Source organism: Camelina sativa, chromosome 8 (genome assembly GCF_030686135.1).
Source record: "Camelina sativa cultivar CO46 ecotype springtype chromosome 8, ASM3068613v1".
In the NCBI taxonomy this organism is placed as follows: Eukaryota; Viridiplantae; Streptophyta; class Magnoliopsida; order Brassicales; family Brassicaceae; genus Camelina; species Camelina sativa.
In genome coordinates this window covers 5,545,448-5,562,843 of record NC_141887.1, presented here as the reverse complement: position 1 = coordinate 5,562,843, position 17,396 = coordinate 5,545,448, and the positions used below count along the sequence as shown (strand labels likewise).

Here is a 17,396-nt window from a genome sequence, read left to right as displayed (position 1 = left end):
AGGATCTTTTAGCAATATCAGTTTCAACTGTTGCTTCTGAATCGGCATTTAGCACATGTGGTCGCATACTTGATCCTTTCCGAAGTTCTCTCACACCAATGATAGTTGAAGCACTCATTTGCACTCAAGATTGGATTCGGTATGATTATCCACAAGTTTCTTCGGAGGAAGAACCAATGGAAGAGCTTGAGACTCTAGAAGATGGTAAAATTTTTAATCTTTGAGCTTTAATGAATGAATGTTCATATTTATTTATACACTTACAAGTTACTTTTTGTTTGTAGAGTTTAGCGCTTTCCCCCAAGGAGTTAGTCTTTCTTTGGAAGATGAGTGGGTTTAACTTCATTAAACACGGATGAAGAAGGTAATATTGTAAACCTCGTACTGTTTCTGTGAATATATGTTGGAGCTTGATATTGATCTTTTGTATTACGCTTATGTTTAGGTAAGGAAAGAGAATCAAAGTTGTTAGGAAATTACACGGCAGCTTACGGAAGAACGGCAACATGAAATTATAAGCTTTTTAAGTTTGTAATTTTATAATTTTTGATACTATATGTTGCATACATTTATGAGTTCTTCTTTTTTGGATTTCAGAATATGAAATTATTGACATTTATGAATTCTTATTTTTGTGGTTATTGGCGGTTTTTTACCGGATACCAGTTTTTCTGGGTACCCGTTAAAGAGTCGGGTATTTAAAAGGTCAACTGTTTTTTACCGGATACCCGTTTTTGCGGGTACCCGCTATTTAAGGGTCGAGTACGAGTAATTTTTTTTTATTACCCGTAAGGGTCGGGTCGGGTAAAAAGTATCGAAAAATTCAAGGATACCCGTCCGTGCGCAGCGCTATTTTTTATACACCAAGAATCCAAGACCAAGTGATAAAAAAAAGAACGAAAACAAAAGTGTGTGACTAGATCGGGTCTGTCACGGTCCACGGAGGATGCATCACCTTTATTTTCGTCTTCATTCAACTTTTTCTTACTTTTATCACTTCGATCCAAACAAAAAATTTATGCTTTTCTAACAAAAAAGACACAAAGCTCACTATCAATGCCGCTCTTGCATCGTTTCTGATTCTGAGAGAGAGAGAGAGAGAGAGTGAAAGTGAAGAGAGAGTGATGGAAGGAGGAGGAGCTGCGCACTACAACCGTCGAACTGTCGAAGAAGTCTTCCGAGATTTCAAGGGCCGTCGAGCTGGCATCATCCAAGCTCTCACCACTGGTAATCTTCTTCTTCTTTTCGTTTTTTAAAGTTTGTTTTTTTCCATTGAAATTTTTTAAAAGGTTGAATTTTTTCTTATGGGTTTTGAATTTTTCATTGAATTTCTTCTCACGACGATCGTTTGGTGCTCTGATTTAGACTACTTCCGAAACAATTTTGCTCAAGTGTTGTGTTGGTGATACTTAGTTCTCCGATTTTAAGAACTATATTTCTGATTGATTCACTTGGTTTTGTTTTTGCAGATGTGGAAGATTTTTTCCAGCAATGTGATCCTGGTTAGGGGGGTTTTTTTTCTCTGTCTCTCTCTCTGGCTTAAATTATACTAAGTGATTTCTCTCAAGCTGCTTCATTTATTCACGATATTGACTTCTGGGTTTCCTGTAACTCTTTTGATGCTTTTGGTCTCCCCATGATTCAATAGTTTTCACCTTTGGTGCTGTTATCTTTCTCTGCATTTTATATCTCGCTTTTGACTGTGGCTTCTCATTGTCACAACTAACTAACTACACAGAGGTTGCTTGTCTCTAAGAATGTGTGCACATTATGAAATTCCTTGCAGCTCTAAACCTTTTTGTATTGTGACATTTTCAGAGAAGGAGAATCTTTGCTTGTATGGATTCCCTAATGAAGTTTGGGAAGTTAACTTACCAGCTGAAGAAGTTCCACCAGAGCTCCCCGAACCTGCACTCGGCATTAACTTTGCCAGAGATGGAATGCAGGAAAAAGACTGGCTTTCTCTCGTTGCTGTCCACAGTGATGCGTGGTTGCTTTCTGTCTCCTTTTACTTCGGTTCAAGATTTGGTTTCGATAAAGCGGACAGGTATCATCTTTGCTTTCTTGATTGGTGTGTAGTCTCCTCTTACCTGATGTTCAGTTTTTAAGATCTCTGCTCATTTCTCTACCATTAATTATCATGAGGTCTCCAGCATTTCCATACTAACCCCCTTGCACTTACTAATTCAGGAAGCGATTGTTCAACATGATGAATGAAGTTCCTACTGTATTTGAAGTTGTAACTGGATATGCGAAAAAACAAACAAAGGAAAAGCCCTCTTCAGAAAATCAAAATGGCAACAAATCCAAGTCAAATTCAAAAGTGGTAAGACTCATGCTGTCTGTCCTCTAATAAGATTCAGAACATTTATTCCTTTATTTATTAACTGTTAACTAAAAAATCCAAACCATGAATGAAGTGTGATGAATTCATCACACTTTGTATTGTTGCTTTCTTACCTCTCCTTTTCTGCTAACCTCGAGCAACACATGAATGAAGTGTGATGCACATTTTGGTCCTGAAACAACTTTTTTTGTCATATGCATTATAGATTGTAAATCTTACACAGTTTGCTATTGAGGTTCTAAAACATAGACGGAGCATAACATTCTTACTTCCGTAATAGTTTACATCTTGTAGCTTAGGAAACCTTCTAAGTTTGAGATAGGACAAAGATGGGCGGTGTCTTCAACTGTAATTGTTGGATCTGTAAGTAGCATGAATTAAAAGAAGATGTTCTGGAATTACTAACTCAGTATGTAATGAAACGACCAAGTTATCTCAAAATTTACTGATCCAATGACATCTGTTGATTAGTTTTTTGAAGTCACTTTGGCTATAATGGTGTAGTTAATATAATCCTTCGTCTGGAATGCAGAGAGGTTTAGATGACAAAAGTTTAAAGACGATACAGGCGAAGGACGAGGAACAAGAATTAGAGGAAGAGGAAGAGAAAGAGCAAGAGGAAGAGGGAGAGGGAGAGGAAGAGGATGAGGATGAGGATGAAGATGAACACGGTGAAACCCTGTGTGGAGCTTGTGGAGATAACTATGCTTCTGATGAATTTTGGATTGGCTGTGACAAGTGCGAGAGATGGTTCCACGGTCAGTGTGTGAAGATCACTCCTGCTAGAGCTGAGCATATCAAGCGTTACAAGTGCCCTTCTTGCAGCAACAAAAGAGCACGGCCCTAAACATTTTATTCGACTAATCTATCTATCCTCCAAATTGTACAATGCACTCAAAGTCTGTTTGTTGTTAAGACATAGTTACTTAGAAGCATGTCCAGATTTGATTTCTCAACCCAACTTCGTATAACTCAAGTTGTAGTCTTTTAGTCTTTGATAAGATAAGTTTCACAAGGTTATGAATCTGCAGACCCATTACAAATTTCAAACAACTGGAAATTAAATTGTTTTACACCTCAACATAACAGAGCTTTATCAATTCTTCCAACTATATTCAACCTAGAGTTCAGCATTTTTGTTTCCTGTAATCCCAAGAAGCTTGGCCAGTTCCCCGCTCTCATACGCATCTACAGTATCTGAAAACCAGAAACAAAGATAAATCTGTCAATAAGAAAATGATATCATAAGCAAAGACGTTTTCTTGAAGGAGAAGGAAAGGTAAGTATACCATCTGATCCTCCGATGTGTTTTCCGTTTATGAAGACCTGTGGTACTGTTCGCCTTCCAACAATCTCTCCAAGTGCCGATTGGATGCTCCCCCCATCTTCTGCAAGACCCAAATTTTAACCCAAATCTCTCGACCGTTAGTCACAAATGAATGTCTAAGTGGTGATCCATCAAAGTTTCAAATAGTAGAAATGTCTGAGACTCAAGATCTCATGGCAAAAAAGAGGTAAGAAACATAGTTGGATGATGAAAAAGCACCTCTTTCATCAAGCTCCACAACATAAGGAACTTGATCTAGCTCTCTGAACACAGATTTAGCTTTCCTGCAATAGCTGTTGACCAAGACACAAGGATGCAAAAGAAAAGTAGAGATGGTCATTTATAGGTACATGATCTCTCTCTCAAAAAGAGCCAAAGGAAAAGCAAAGAGAACAAATACACAACACATTACTGAACCTGAATCTCTTGAACAAAATCCAAATTGGTTTGAACATATTCCCCTATGAGTGTAGCTCAACAACCATACCATTTGTTAACAGAGATAACAAAGTTCTGTCACATAGATCCCAATCTACCAAATACAATACAAGAAAAAAGGCAAAGTCATGAAGACAAGTTCATTGGATTCATCAAAGTTAGAGACAGACTCATATACGTATTCTGAAGATTACTCAGTCAAGAAAGTCTACTACAATGAGTCTTCACTCAAGTTTCAATTAATAAGATCTAAACAAAAAAAAACACCCAAGATCCAATTTTTATGCAAATCCAGAGTGATCACTGATTAGGAATGGCCTAGAGAGATAGAGAGACATACGGGCAGTAGGATTTGGAGAAGATGACAATCTTGTGGGAAGAGATGGTCTTCTGAACAAACTCGGCTTCAGGGGATGAAGCAGAAGAGGACACCATAGAAATGGCTGTAACAAGTGTGACGAACAACATTACCATCGAGATAGATCTAAGCATTGTCATGGCTCCTTTCTTCTTCTTCTTCTCAGTGAGATATGCCTATAGAAGACGATCACTTGCAGGATTGAACTGTACGGCGTGTGTAAGTAAGGTTGTTGTAACGGGTCTGGTTTAATTTGGCCCATCTAAATCCGGGTCGTATTAAAGCCCAAGTCAAGGCCTACTGTTTCAGCCCGTTCCAAACCCAGTAGTACATGATAATGACAAGCTGGTACTAAGACGTTTTTTTTAACACCAACTTGTCTTGCGGGTTCAATTTGATTTCCCCCTAAAATACGCAATGCTAGAAAACCATATACACACATCATCCCAAAACAAAAAAAAAAGTATATATAGGTGACACAACATCAGTTTGAATAAAAGAGTCAAAATCATTATAAAGTTATTAAAAACATTCTTCACAAGTTATACATCCTATATTTTTGTAAACGATATCCGTTTTGATTGGCTCTTCTGAGTCAATCCTATATTTTCTATTATCAAAAAAAGTTATATATATCCTATATTTCTTTCTATAGGGAGGAATTTAAAAATAGAAACGCTCATACATTTTTAAAATATTTCCACATGTATATTATGTAACTAATCCCTCAAAAAGAAGACTACAATTATTAAATAGAGACAAATTAGCCCATAATTTTACTACTTAAACAGGGAATAAAACTGTAAAAATGAGCAAGTCAAAGGGCAGAAGAGAAAACAAAATAAAAGTGTAAACGTTATAATTTTTTTTAACCAGACTCAAAAAAAAAAAAAAACAGTGTTGTGGGTGGCTGACCACGAATGTGAATGTGTCCAACTCGATCCACCTCCCTTCTTCTCTCAGTGGACCAAACTCAATTCTCTCAAGCACCATATTTTTTTTGAAAAAAAAAAAAAATTAAAAAAAAAAAAAAAGTGTTAGAGAGAGAAAGAAAGACACAGCTCAAAAGAGAACATTTTTTGTTTACTCGAAGAGAGAGAAAAAAAGAGAGCCTCCATAGAACAAACGTCGTCTGCAAAAGAAGAAGGCCAAGTCCAGCTTATTCAACAATTCATCAGCTTTGAGACAGAGAGAGAGATTTGAACATTCAGATTCAGCTTTTTTTTTTTTTTTTTAATTATTCTTTTCGGGTAATCCGATCTCCCCGATTTCTCCGTGTCTGCTTTTGAGCTGACTTCAAGGCGAATTTTAGTTGTTTCAGACCCACCAACTCGAGAATCTGCCCGATCTGACTCTGTCTAAGTTGCCTTGACTCGCTGAGTCGGCTTTGTGTTAACTCGGAGTCTTTCTTGGATTGGATGAGTTAAGTGGGTAAATAGAGAGAGAGAAGGATCTATTGGAAAAGAAAGAAGAAAGAGCTGCCATGGTAATCTCATCACATCCTCTTCGTTTTTTTCTTTCCGATTGCTTTATTTGCGTGTTTTTATATCTCCAAAGTTTTGATTTTTTTGGATTTGACCAAGTAGAAAAGGATTGATTTTTTTTCCGACAAGTTCTGTTTCACTTGATTTGGTTCTTGTTGGTGTAGAGAGAGAGAGAGAGAGAGAGAGAGAGAGAGAGAGAGAGAGAGAGAGAGAGCTTTCCTTTGAGATTTGCGTTTGTTTGTCGATCCCACAATAAAAGGAAACGATAAAATCTCGTGAATGTTTTTCTAAGGGTTATGCCACTTTGATCATTATTGGTGTGGGAATTGAGTTTCCGAATTCTATTTAAATTTGCATAATTTCAAAGTGTGCATTTTTATTGGGAAAACATTACAAAAGTGTTTACTTGGCAGGTTTTAGTTTTCTTCAAATTCATTTCTTGGACTATCATTTCCTATAAACACATTCACTTTAGCGGCATTTAGATAACTTCTAATATTAGTTGTTGTTCTGAATCTACTACTTAAGATAGCATGTCTTAATAAGGTCCTGTAAGCTTTCTATGTTATATTGTGGTTATATATTCATCAGGAAATTCTTCGAGTGTTTTAAAAAACAAAAAATATATACTTTTGGATAAAAGGCTGAAGATTTATTAGTTTCCAGAAGTAAGATTTAATTGCTGAATTCATTATATGGAAACTGGGGGATAGGCGTGTGTTATGATTTATTTCTTGTGTTTGGAAAGGAGTGTATACTCTTAGAGTGTTGTCTCTAGATCCTATTAGAACTAATTTGGGGAGTTGACATAAACTATAAGATCCAGCATCTCTTTATGCTCTTCTCCTATGAAACATGCCACCAATGTGGGTTTGTCAATACCGAATTTGTTCGAAGCTCAATGCTTTCTTCGGTGGTTATTACCTTTTGATCATTATTTTTCTTGTATAAGGTTAAGCTATACTTTTTACATACATATTTCTTCTGCTTTCTGCATCTATTGCTTATTCAAGGGGATCAATTATTTTTAGGCCTCTGTTCCTCATTGATCACCACACAAATCTTGATAAATATTCTTTCAAGTATCCTATGATATAAGTATACTTTTCCCTCTAGATAAATTAGAATATCTTTGTGCCAGACTGTTAGTCACCCACATAAACGTATGGAACAGCTTGTGTGATGTTATTAAACCTTACACGTTCAATCTTTATATCTTGTAGGTTGGCCCAGTCAATATAATAGTTGGTTCTCATGTTTGGATTGAAGATCCAGGAGTTGCATGGATTGACGGAGAGGTTGTCAAAATTAATGGCGAAGAAGTTCATGCACAGACCACAAACGGGAAGACCGTAAGTTTTCAATCCTCCCCACATGTTTTTGCATGTAATATTAAAAACACTGTCACTAGATTGGGTGTTTCTGCGTCGGGTTTATATTTATCTTTGTTCAAAATGGCACTAGTCTTCTAAACTCCTTTGCCATGGATACTTGTTACTTCTCTAATATATGAGTTTTGCATTATTTTGCATGACACTTGACATCCTCGTTTTGTAATTCTGTTACAACTATTGAAACCAGATGTTTTATCGACTAATCAATGAAATTTAATCTCAGGTTGTGGCAAATATGGCAAACGTATATCCAAAGGATACAGAGGCACCCCCTGGGGGAGTTGATGACATGACAAAGCTCTCATATTTACATGAACCAGGTGTTTTGAATAACTTGGCCATGAGATACGAGTTGAATGAAATTTATGTAAGTTGTTAGGCATTTTCTACGCTGAATAATCATGAAATCACATATTGAGTTCCACGGCATTACAAAACATTCCTAAATATTTGCAGACATATACTGGAAACATCTTGATTGCTGTAAATCCGTTCCAAAGGTTACCACATCTCTATGATACTCATATGATGGAGCAGTATAAAGGAGCAGGTTTTGGGGAACTAAGCCCTCATGTGTTTGCTATTGCAGAAGTTGCTTACAGGTAATTAGGACCAATCAATTATTCCATCAGCAGAATTTCTCTTAAATCACTCTTTATTTGTCCATTTTCTCATGCTAGTCTATTGCTTCTTTGGTTAGGGCGATGATCAATGAGGGAAAGAGCAACTCAATTCTGGTAAGTGGGGAAAGTGGTGCTGGTAAGACTGAGACCACAAAGATGCTTATGCGCTACCTTGCTTACCTTGGTGGTCGATCGGGCGTTGAAGGAAGGACAGTGGAACAGCAAGTTCTGGAGGTGAGGCGTCAAAAAACTAATGTTTTCTTCTTTTTTTAAAAGAATTTGTTTCGAAACTTGTCATGGAGAAAACTATAAGCCTCTACACAGATACTTTTAGTTACTGCATTGATATATTCATAGAGAGGCTTGTAATGCTAGCTATTTTGGTTTTGTTGTTGATGTACAGTCAAATCCAGTTCTTGAAGCTTTTGGAAACGCCAAAACACTCAGGAATAACAATTCCAGGTATGTGTATGTTCACTTAGAGGGTTTTCCTATAAATCTTCTCTTGAAATGCTTTTATGATTTGCATACTCAAACTTGTTCTTGGCTCAAAGCTTCTTCAATCACTACTTGTTAGAAAATTGTTTTGTTACTAAGGAAATTCAGGGAATCAATTTCACAGATGGCACATAAGCAAATTGAATCACATATAAACCATGTTAATCTCTTGGCCTTCTACATTTGTAAAGTTAAGGAGTAACCAACTCAACAGTAATACGTTCCTATGTGATTAATTGTTGTGTTATAGAGTTATTCTAAACTTCAAAGCAGATGCAGTATCATCATCGTCGCTTTGTTTTTAATCAAAACGCAGTCGATTTGGAAAGTTTGTCGAGCTTCAGTTTGACAATTGTGGGAGAATATCTGGAGCGGCTGTGCGAACATATTTGTTGGAAAGGTCTCGAGTGTGTCAAATATCAGATCCTGAAAGAAATTACCACTGCTTTTACCTTTTATGTGCTGCGCCACCTGAGGTAATGGTGCTACACAATGATGCTAATATACCTTATTGTGTGGCGTTCTGCTTTAGATCACATGAATAGGTAGTTGGGGAATTCATATATTTTCCCAATCTGTAGGAAAGAGAAAAGTTCAAGTTGGGAGATCCTAAGTTATTTCATTACTTAAATCAATCAAAGTGCTATAAACTGGATGGAGTGGATGACACCGAGGAATATCTCGCTACCCGACGAGCTATGGATATTGTTGGTATCAGTGAAGAGGAACAGGTCAGTCTTCCTTTTTCTCCTTTTCCAACAAGAAATGATTTCTCTAGTAGAGCATCTTATTGACCATTCTGATAATTACTATCAGGATGCAATTTTTAGAGTTGTTGCTGCAATCCTGCATCTAGGTAATGTCAATTTTGCGAAAGGAAAAGAGATTGACTCCTCAGTTTTGAAGGATGACAAATCAAGATATCATCTGGATGTATGTGCTGAACTTCTTAGGTATGTGCTGCTTACTTGTTTAATCTCGATTTGTTTCTTTTTTTACATCTTTGATCCTGAACCCACTTCTTTCAAAAGGTGTGATGCAAAGAAAATGGAAGATGCATTGATAAAACGTGTAATGGTGACACCAGAAGAGGTTATTACAAGAACACTTGATCCTGATTCAGCCACGGGTAGCAGGGATGCATTAGCAAAAACTATCTACTCACGCTTGTTTGATTGGTATACGAAGAAACTTTCTCTCTTTTGATTCGCCGATTTTGATTTTTGTTTTCACTAAGTTCACTCATCTGTTGTGGACATGTTTCACTTATTGTGTCAGTATACATCAATTATGCATCAGAAATTTGTTCTAGAATGTCTACAATGTTTTTTTTTTTTCAGTTCAGCTGCCACTTGAAATTTTCTAAATTCTTAGAACCCGTATCCTTTGTTTTTTTTTTTCCAGGCTTGTTAATAAAATTAACATTTCTATCGGGCAAGATCCAAACTCTAAGACAATAATTGGAGTTCTTGATATCTATGGGTTTGAAAGCTTTAAGATCAACAGGTAAATTTTGTAGCTTGCAGAATTTTGTGAATTTTGTGATAAAAGCTCTATTGATTTTTTTTTTCTTTTTTCTTTTTTGTAATTCATTCCAGCTTTGAGCAGTTTTGCATCAATTTTACCAATGAAAAGCTGCAACAACATTTCAACCAGGTCCGTTGTGTTCTTACTATCTTTAGAATAGGGTTTCCTCTCCTTACTTAGCTTTGACGTACAATTTTTTTTTCACAGCACGTCTTCAAAATGGAACAAGAGGATTATACCAAAGAAGAGATCAACTGGAGTTACATAGAATTTGTTGATAACAAGGATGTGTTGGATCTCATTGAGAAGGTGTCCTAATGCCGGCTTATCTAATTTTAATCTTGACGTATTTTTGTGATAGTTTACAACTATTTCATCCTTCTTAATACATAAGTGTGTTTATGACTTTCTCTTTCAGAAACCTGGAGGAGTCATTGCACTTCTAGATGAAGCATGGTAGGCAGCTAGACTTTTTAGACGGAACTGTTTCAGTTTATGCTTATGGACTAAATATCTTCTATGATTTTAATGAAGATGTTGCTTTGCTTAATCTGACTAAGACCAACTGTATAATTTATACTCAATTTTTTGCAGTATGTTTCCAAAGTCGACACATGAAACATTTGCTCAGAAGCTGTATCAAACGTTCAAGAACAATAAGCGGTTTACCAAACCAAAGCTATCTCGGACCAACTTTGCAATATCACATTATGCTGGAGAGGTAAAAATCTTTTACATGCTTATGATAAGTTTAGATAAGTTTCCTATTAACATCCTCTCTTTTCTACTGAAACAGGTAACTTATCAGGCTGACTTGTTCCTTGACAAGAACAAAGATTACGTGGTGGCAGAACATCAGGATCTTTTGATCGCTTCCAGTGATACTTTTGTAGCTGGTCTATTTCCTCGCCTAGCAGAGGAAACATCAAGTAAAACCAAATTTTCTTCCATCGGGTCACGCTTTAAGGTATGGTGTTTTTTTAAGCTCACCATATAGATTTGTTCTCCAAAACTGCTATGCTATTACATAAATATCTAAGGAACTAGGATTTTCCTTTTGATGAATATTCTGTATATAGTGGAAACATCTTTTAACACTTTAGGTCCTGAGTGTGCTTGATAGAGCAGCCATATCACTAATTCAGACATCATTAACTCATTTCTTTCATTCACTTTGACTTTGTAATTATTATTTTTATTCTATGGCTTTCAAATTTTCACCCATGTTGATGTTAGTGATGAATCATGGTTTCATACATTATGTAGGGGAAACAGTTTATTTGTATCTAACAAGATATGTTCTATCTCAAATTTCAGCTTCAACTTCAATCTTTGATGGAGACACTGAGTTCAACTGAACCTCACTACATCAGATGTGTGAAGCCAAATAATGTACTTAAGCCTGCCATCTTCGAGAATGTGAACGTAATTCAACAATTACGGTGTGGTGTAAGTACAACTGGAGCCTTCTATATTATTTTTCTGCTCTGTGGTATTTATAGTCGAGGCTCTTCGACCTAAATGTTCGGTTTTAAAACTTACAAACTTACTATTTGTGTTACTTTTGTTAAGGGTGTTCTGGAAGCTATTAGAATCAGCTGTGCAGGTTATCCTACCAAGCGGACGTTTTATGAGTTTCTCAATCGTTTTGGTATACTTGCTCCAGAAGTTCTAGAGGGAAAGTAAGTCACAATTGATATATACTTTTTTTTTTCTCTCGTAGTTTTGTATAATCCTGACAAATGGCCTTGTCTTTTGAAAAGAAATTGGTGTTTATTGTTTCTTGCAGTTTTTTTCCTTTGAAAAAAGCCTTCTACTTTTTTTTGTTGTATGTAATGGTTCCTATTTTCTTGCAGTTATGATGACAAAGTTGCATGCAAAATGCTTCTGGATAAGATAGGCTTAAAGGGTTATGAAGTAAGTCATTTGAAATTGTACTATGTAATGGTTCCATTTATGTGTTAGGAACTATGTCTAATTTATCCATCATGCTGCCACTTGCAGTTAGGGAAAACAAAAGTATTCCTTAGAGCTGGGCAGATGGCTGAGTTAGATGCAAGAAGAGCTGAGGTTCTTGGAAATGCGGCTAGGAGAATCCAAAGGCAAAGCCGTACTTTCATCGCACGTAAAGAATTCCGTGCTCTACGTGGAGCTGCTATCGTATTACAGTCCAACTGCCGAGGTATCTTCTTCCATAATTTATTGCAACACTATGCTCTTCTCTTTTGTTGCTGTTTTTTTTAGCTGTCCAGCATTATGGATTCTGGTTTTCTTGTGTTTCCCATGGAATTAGTGACTTGTTATGGTCCGTTGTTTCGTATTGCCTTGCAAATGTGAAATATATGTAGAGTTTATGTGCCTTTTTTTCTTCTACGGATTGTATTACTTTTGGAGGAATGAGCTTCTCAATACCTTTTATTGAATTCCAGGCAAATTGGCGTGCAACCTTTATGAGGAAATGCGACGCCAGGCAGCAGCAGTAAATATTCAGAAGGGTTTCAGAAGACATACTGCCAGAGAATCTTACTTAAGAGTTAGACATTCAGCAATAACAGTTCAAACAGCACTAAGGGGAATGGTTGCTCGCAATGAGTTCAGGTTCAGAAAGGAAATGAAGGCTGCTACTATTATTCAGGTCGTTACTAAGAAACCACTTTGGGTTTTTTTTGTTTACCTAACTGAGAACATAAGAGCATGACACGTCCATGTGTGACATTGTTCATTTTAAACCAGCACTGATGGTCCTCCTTTTTTAATTTAGGCTCGTCTTCGTAGTCACCTCGCACATTCTTACTACAAGAAGCTCCAAAAAGCTGCCCTTTCCACACAATGTGGCTGGAGGAGCAGGGTTGCACGAAAAGAATTGAGGACACTTAAAATGGTAGTTTTTTTTTCGGTTTAAAAAAGAAACACATTTTACTAAATTTTCACAACTTCATATTATGAATCAGGTTCTCACCTTTACAATTTAATAAATCAGGCCGCACGAGACACAGGAGCCCTTAGAGAGGCGAAAGACAAACTTGAAAAGCGTGTTGAAGAATTAACATGGCGTTTACAATTAGAGAAGCGACAGAGAGTAAGTCCATTTCCATACATTTGCATGTATCAAGCTTTGTTTACTTGTCATTGATAATCTTTGGTAATATAGACTGAGCTAGAACAAACAAAAGCCCAAGAATTTGCAAAACAACAGGAGGCTTTGCAAGCAATGCGGTTACAAGTTGAGGAAGCAAACGCTGCCGTAATTAGAGAGCGGGAGGCTGCAAGGAAAGCTATTGAAGAAGCACCTCCAGTCATTAAGGAGACTCCGGTATTGGTTGAGGATACTGAAAAAATCAATTCATTAATATCAGAGGTGGAGGCTCTAAAGGTATGTGTGTTTTCACTTATAAGATTTGCCTTTATGTATTCACTATCAAAGTTAGTAAATAATTTGTTGATTACGCCCTTAATATAGTGAAGTGGATTGGTTAGCTTAAATCATATATTGTTACAGGCTTCACTTCAGGCTGAACGACAAGCAGCCGAAAACTTGAAAAAAGCTTTCTCAGAGGCAGAAGCTAGAAATTCCGAGCTGGCCACAGAGCTTGAAAATGCTACGAGAAAAGCAGATCAGCTACATGAATCAGTACAAAGGTTCGTAAAATATATTAATGAACAATCAACAGAAAATGGACAGATTATAATTTCTCATGTACTTTTGACTCTGTCGTTTTGCTTACAAGTTTTGAACTGCTAAGAGACTCTTACTAGGCATTGCTATCCTCGTTGGTTGAGTAAATAAGTTATCACTGTGTTTCTTCTATTCTGGACTTTTACATGTTGATTTTGCTTCTGCTTCAGACTAGAAGAGAAGCTTACCAATTCAGAGTCAGAAATCCAAGTACTCAGGCAACAGGCACTTGCTATATCGCCAACCAGCAGATCTATGCCTGCGCGATCAAAAACAATGCTTTTACCGGTGCCAAGACATATTAATTCTTTTTCGTCTTTCAGATGCATATAAATACAAGTTGGTCTGTTTTATTCATGTAATCTTTTCTTCTCAATGTTCAGAGAACTCCAGAGAATGGAAATCTTCTTAATGGAGAAACAAAGACTACACCGGTAAGGGAAAGTGAAATTTTCTGATTAAATTGCATGTTCAAAAGGAGACCGGCACACTTTCTTGTTTATTTAATTGATTATCGTCTGTAAATGTCACAGGACATGACTCTTGCTGTACGGGAACCAGAGTCTGAGGAGAAACCACAGAAATATCTGAATGAAAGGCAGCAGGTATCAGATATGATATCTTAATGATGGGATCCCATTTCTTGCATTATTGCACTCTGCTTTTCTCTTAACATTATGTTATAATCTTCGTGTCATTCAGGAAAACCAGGATCTACTAGTCAAGTGTATCTCACAAAATCTTGGATACGCTGGGGGCAAGCCTGTTGCTGCATGTGTCATATACAAATGTCTCCTTCACTGGAGATCATTTGAAGTCGAAAGAACTAGCGTCTTTGACCGTATCATTCAAACAATTGCTTCTGCCATTGAAGTAAGTTGATACTTTCTTCTTTCATTGTTAAGAAGCATTTATGACTATTTCAACATGTTTTAAAGCCCATTTTCTGGATATGAATTGGAAATGTTGTCTTCCATACAGGTCCCAGATAACAATGAGGTTTTGGCGTATTGGTTATCTAACTCAGCCACTTTATTATTGCTTCTGCAACGCACACTCAAAGCAACTGGCGCAGCTAGTTTAACGCCGCAGAGACGAAGAACAACATCAGCATCCCTTTTTGGAAGGATGTCACAAGTAAGAAAGCCGCAAATCAATTTGCTTACGTAAATTTTTTTTTATCTGCCTTGGTGTATCAGCCTCAATTCATCTTGTGTGCCTCTTTAACAATCTAAATAGGGATTAAGGGGATCTCCTCAAAGTGCTGGACTCTCTTTTCTGAATAGACAAGGGCTCACCAAGCTTGACGACTTGAGGCAAGTTGAAGCAAAGTACCCCGCACTACTTTTCAAGCAGCAGCTTACTGCATTCCTCGAAAAGATATATGGAATGATCAGAGATAACCTAAAGAAAGAGATATCTCCTCTCCTTGGCTTATGTATACAGGTAACTCTTTGTTGCTTTGTTTTCGTACAACAGTTTCTAGAAAGAGAGGTTATAAATTTGGTGGCTTGAAGTTAATAACCGAATGTTCTGGATAAACATTTCTTAATTAACGCCTTCAAAACCTCCAGGATGATTCTACTGCTGTCTTAAAAGAATATTCTTTTTCAATTGCTATTGAGAAGGGTTTTCATGTAGTTCTTTGTTGTTTCTCCTTTGTGAAAGTTGATATGCTGGTACTTTTTTAGCTTTAGTTACGTGAATTTTTTCGATTTCGTGTAAGGGAGTGTTTACATAATACAGGCACCAAGGACATCAAGGGCAAGTTTGGTGAAAGGGAGAGCACAAGCAAATGCTGTTGCTCAACAAGCTCTGATTGCCCATTGGCAAAGTATTAGGAAAAGCCTAAACAGTTACTTGAACCTAATGAAAACAAATAATGTGAGTCTCGAAATTAGCAAAAGTAAAAGTTATATTTTTTTTTGGTAATGTTGATTACAATATATAATACATGATACAGGCTCCACCCTTCTTAGTCCGCAAAGTATTCACACAAATATTCTCCTTCATCAACGTTCAGCTTTTCAACAGGCATGTGTCACTTGTAATCTCTCCCTTTTTTTCTTCTGTCAAACCTCTTTTTCCTTGGTTGACAGAAAGATTTCTGCCATAACATTTTGCAGTCTTCTTCTACGTCGTGAGTGTTGCTCATTCAGCAATGGGGAGTACGTTAAAGCAGGTTTGGCTGAATTAGAGCAGTGGTGTGTGGAGGCTACTGATGAAGTAAGCCAAGAATTTGTCACGCTGTGCCTTTAAAGTACTTATATATTTTTACATCTTTTTTAAAATGGAATTATTGTTTCATTTTCTTACAGTATGCTGGCTCAGCTTGGGATGAGTTGAGGCATATTAGGCAGGCTGTTGGCTTCCTGGTAAATTTCTTAGTCGATACTATGCCACTTCTTTTATGCGCTCCCATGAAATTGTGCTTAGGTTAAATTTGCTTCCTTTGACGCTCTGATCAGGTTATTCATCAAAAACCGAAAAAAACATTAGATGAAATTACAAGAGAACTCTGTCCGGTATGTTGTCTCTTCTACTCAGTCAAAGCGGATTTTAGATCATTAAAGTTAAATTACTTTTCCATGAGATGATCACTGAAGTTGCTTTTCTGGTCCAGGTGCTAAGTATACAGCAGCTATACAGAATAAGTACAATGTACTGGGATGACAAATATGGCACTCATAGTGTTTCGTCAGATGTATGATTCACTTGTAAATAACTAAGCTTTCTCTTGCCTAGATATGATATTAATTGTGTTCTTTCGAAAACCGTAGGTTATTGCAAACATGAGAGTTATGATGACAGAGGACTCGAACAATGCCGTAAGCAGCTCTTTCCTTTTGGACGATGACTCGAGGTAAGCTAAAACTAATTTGTGTTCAATCTCTTTTGTACCCTTCCCTGTTTCTCATCTAATCCTAGAAATCAACACAGCATTCCATTCACGGTTGAAGACATATCAAAATCAATGCAACAAGTGGATGTAAATGACATTGAACCTCCTCAACTTATCCGTGAAAACTCGGGTTTCGGATTCTTACTCACACGTAAAGAAGGCAGTACATCGTAACTGTCCTCGAGGAGCTCGGTATGGTCCACCTAAGTACGATTGTTTCTACCGCATATACATAAATACATCGTGTGAGCCACTGCATTCCTATGGGCGTTTTGTGTATATTATTTTTTTTTCGGTTTCTATTCTTTCTTCTTCTTTGTTTTGGGGTTCAGTCTTTGGCCTTTGTATTTGTGGAGAGGCCGAGTTTATTTCATTCTTTGCATCCCTGTAGTTATGGAAACTCACAGGGGTAATTTGTTTGCCATTTGGTTTTGTCATAGAATGGCTTAGGTGTGTTTGATGCTGTCCTTCCCAGAGAGGGGAGGAGAGTGTTTTATTTTAGTCAATTACATATTTTGTTGGTTTGGGCGAGTCTTTATAATTGTAATGAAGGAACTAAAATTTGCTTTCACTATTTATATAGGTTGCACATCAAATATTTTTTCATGTAAATTGTTGGTGAGTTTCTGCTTTTATTTGAATCAGTGAAAAAGTTTTCTTTTAATAACTGTTTCTAAATCATCCAGAAATCATTAACATACCAAGGTTCACACAGGACTAAACGAAATACCAGAACAAAGAATGTACAATAACATTATTAGATCGTGTGCTTGCATATTACATTGGGTACTCGGTCCAAATGTTAGCAGGTTTGTCTATTGA

General features: G+C 36.8%; 3 protein-coding genes across 4 annotated transcripts; 2 read left to right on the top strand and 1 right to left on the bottom strand.

Annotated features, from left to right (window-relative positions):
• The first annotated feature begins 883 nt into the window (after positions 1-883).
• LOC104706393 (PHD finger protein ALFIN-LIKE 5) lies at positions 884-3,371 on the top strand. Its single transcript, XM_010422585.3, has 5 exons — positions 884-1,227; positions 1,470-1,502; positions 1,819-2,047; positions 2,191-2,326; positions 2,880-3,371. Exons 1-5 carry the CDS (start codon positions 1,125-1,127, stop codon positions 3,192-3,194), a joined length of 816 nt encoding a protein of 271 aa, XP_010420887.1. The 5' UTR covers positions 884-1,124; the 3' UTR covers positions 3,195-3,371.
• Positions 3,316-5,392, bottom strand: LOC104706394 (Glutaredoxin family protein). 2 transcript variants are annotated; one of them, XM_010422586.2, is made up of 4 exons: positions 4,453-5,392; positions 3,894-3,967; positions 3,637-3,735; positions 3,316-3,544 (listed from the first exon to the last, which is right to left on the bottom strand). In XM_010422586.2, exons 1-4 carry the CDS (start codon positions 4,608-4,610, stop codon positions 3,468-3,470), a joined length of 408 nt encoding a protein of 135 aa, XP_010420888.1. In that variant the 5' UTR covers positions 4,611-5,392; the 3' UTR covers positions 3,316-3,467. The 2 variants fall into 2 exon arrangements, with proteins under 2 accessions (XP_010420888.1, XP_087318218.1); XM_087462092.1 differs by having other exon boundaries at positions 4,092-4,665.
• A 64-nt stretch (positions 5,393-5,456) lies between these two features.
• Positions 5,457-17,186, top strand: LOC104706392 (myosin-17). The gene is made up of 39 exons (XM_087462086.1): positions 5,457-5,956; positions 7,178-7,306; positions 7,572-7,715; positions 7,805-7,950; positions 8,049-8,205; positions 8,375-8,433; positions 8,786-8,945; positions 9,051-9,200; positions 9,286-9,422; positions 9,501-9,647; positions 9,874-9,975; positions 10,068-10,125; positions 10,204-10,305; positions 10,415-10,452; positions 10,591-10,717; positions 10,793-10,963; positions 11,314-11,445; positions 11,569-11,678; positions 11,853-11,913; positions 12,001-12,178; positions 12,426-12,631; positions 12,758-12,877; positions 12,977-13,075; positions 13,148-13,369; positions 13,496-13,635; positions 13,843-13,960; positions 14,056-14,106; positions 14,206-14,277; positions 14,375-14,545; positions 14,654-14,809; positions 14,912-15,118; positions 15,419-15,556; positions 15,636-15,706; positions 15,799-15,898; positions 15,991-16,047; positions 16,141-16,197; positions 16,296-16,376; positions 16,453-16,535; positions 16,613-17,186. Exons 1-39 carry the CDS (start codon positions 5,954-5,956, stop codon positions 16,746-16,748), a joined length of 4,596 nt encoding a protein of 1,531 aa, XP_087318212.1. The 5' UTR covers positions 5,457-5,953; the 3' UTR covers positions 16,749-17,186.
• Positions 17,187-17,396: the final 210 nt, after the last annotated feature.

What these genes read in the sequence shown, in the direction of transcription:
- LOC104706393 (XM_010422585.3), top strand. Translation starts at nt 1,125, where the DNA reads ATGGAAGGAGGAGGAGCTGCGCACTACAACCGTCGAACTGTCGAAGAA. An exon ending in CATCCAAGCTCTCACCACTG is followed by an intron (nt 1,228 to 1,469) that starts GTAATCTTCTTC and finishes TTGTTTTTGCAG; the next exon opens with ATGTGGAAGATTTTTTCCAG. An exon ending in TTTCCAGCAATGTGATCCTG is followed by an intron (nt 1,503 to 1,818) that starts GTTAGGGGGGTT and finishes TGACATTTTCAG; the next exon opens with AGAAGGAGAATCTTTGCTTG.
- LOC104706394 (XM_010422586.2), bottom strand. Translation starts at nt 4,610, where the DNA reads ATGACAATGCTTAGATCTATCTCGATGGTAATGTTGTTCGTCACACTT. An exon ending in TGTGGAGCTTGATGAAAGAG is followed by an intron (nt 3,736 to 3,893) that starts GTGCTTTTTCAT and finishes TGGGTCTTGCAG; the next exon opens with AAGATGGGGGGAGCATCCAA. An exon ending in ACACATCGGAGGATCAGATG is followed by an intron (nt 3,545 to 3,636) that starts GTATACTTACCT and finishes TCTGGTTTTCAG; the next exon opens with ATACTGTAGATGCGTATGAG.
- LOC104706392 (XM_087462086.1), top strand. An exon ending in AGACCACAAACGGGAAGACC is followed by an intron (nt 7,307 to 7,571) that starts GTAAGTTTTCAA and finishes ATTTAATCTCAG; the next exon opens with GTTGTGGCAAATATGGCAAA. An exon ending in TAGGCTTAAAGGGTTATGAA is followed by an intron (nt 11,914 to 12,000) that starts GTAAGTCATTTG and finishes TGCCACTTGCAG; the next exon opens with TTAGGGAAAACAAAAGTATT.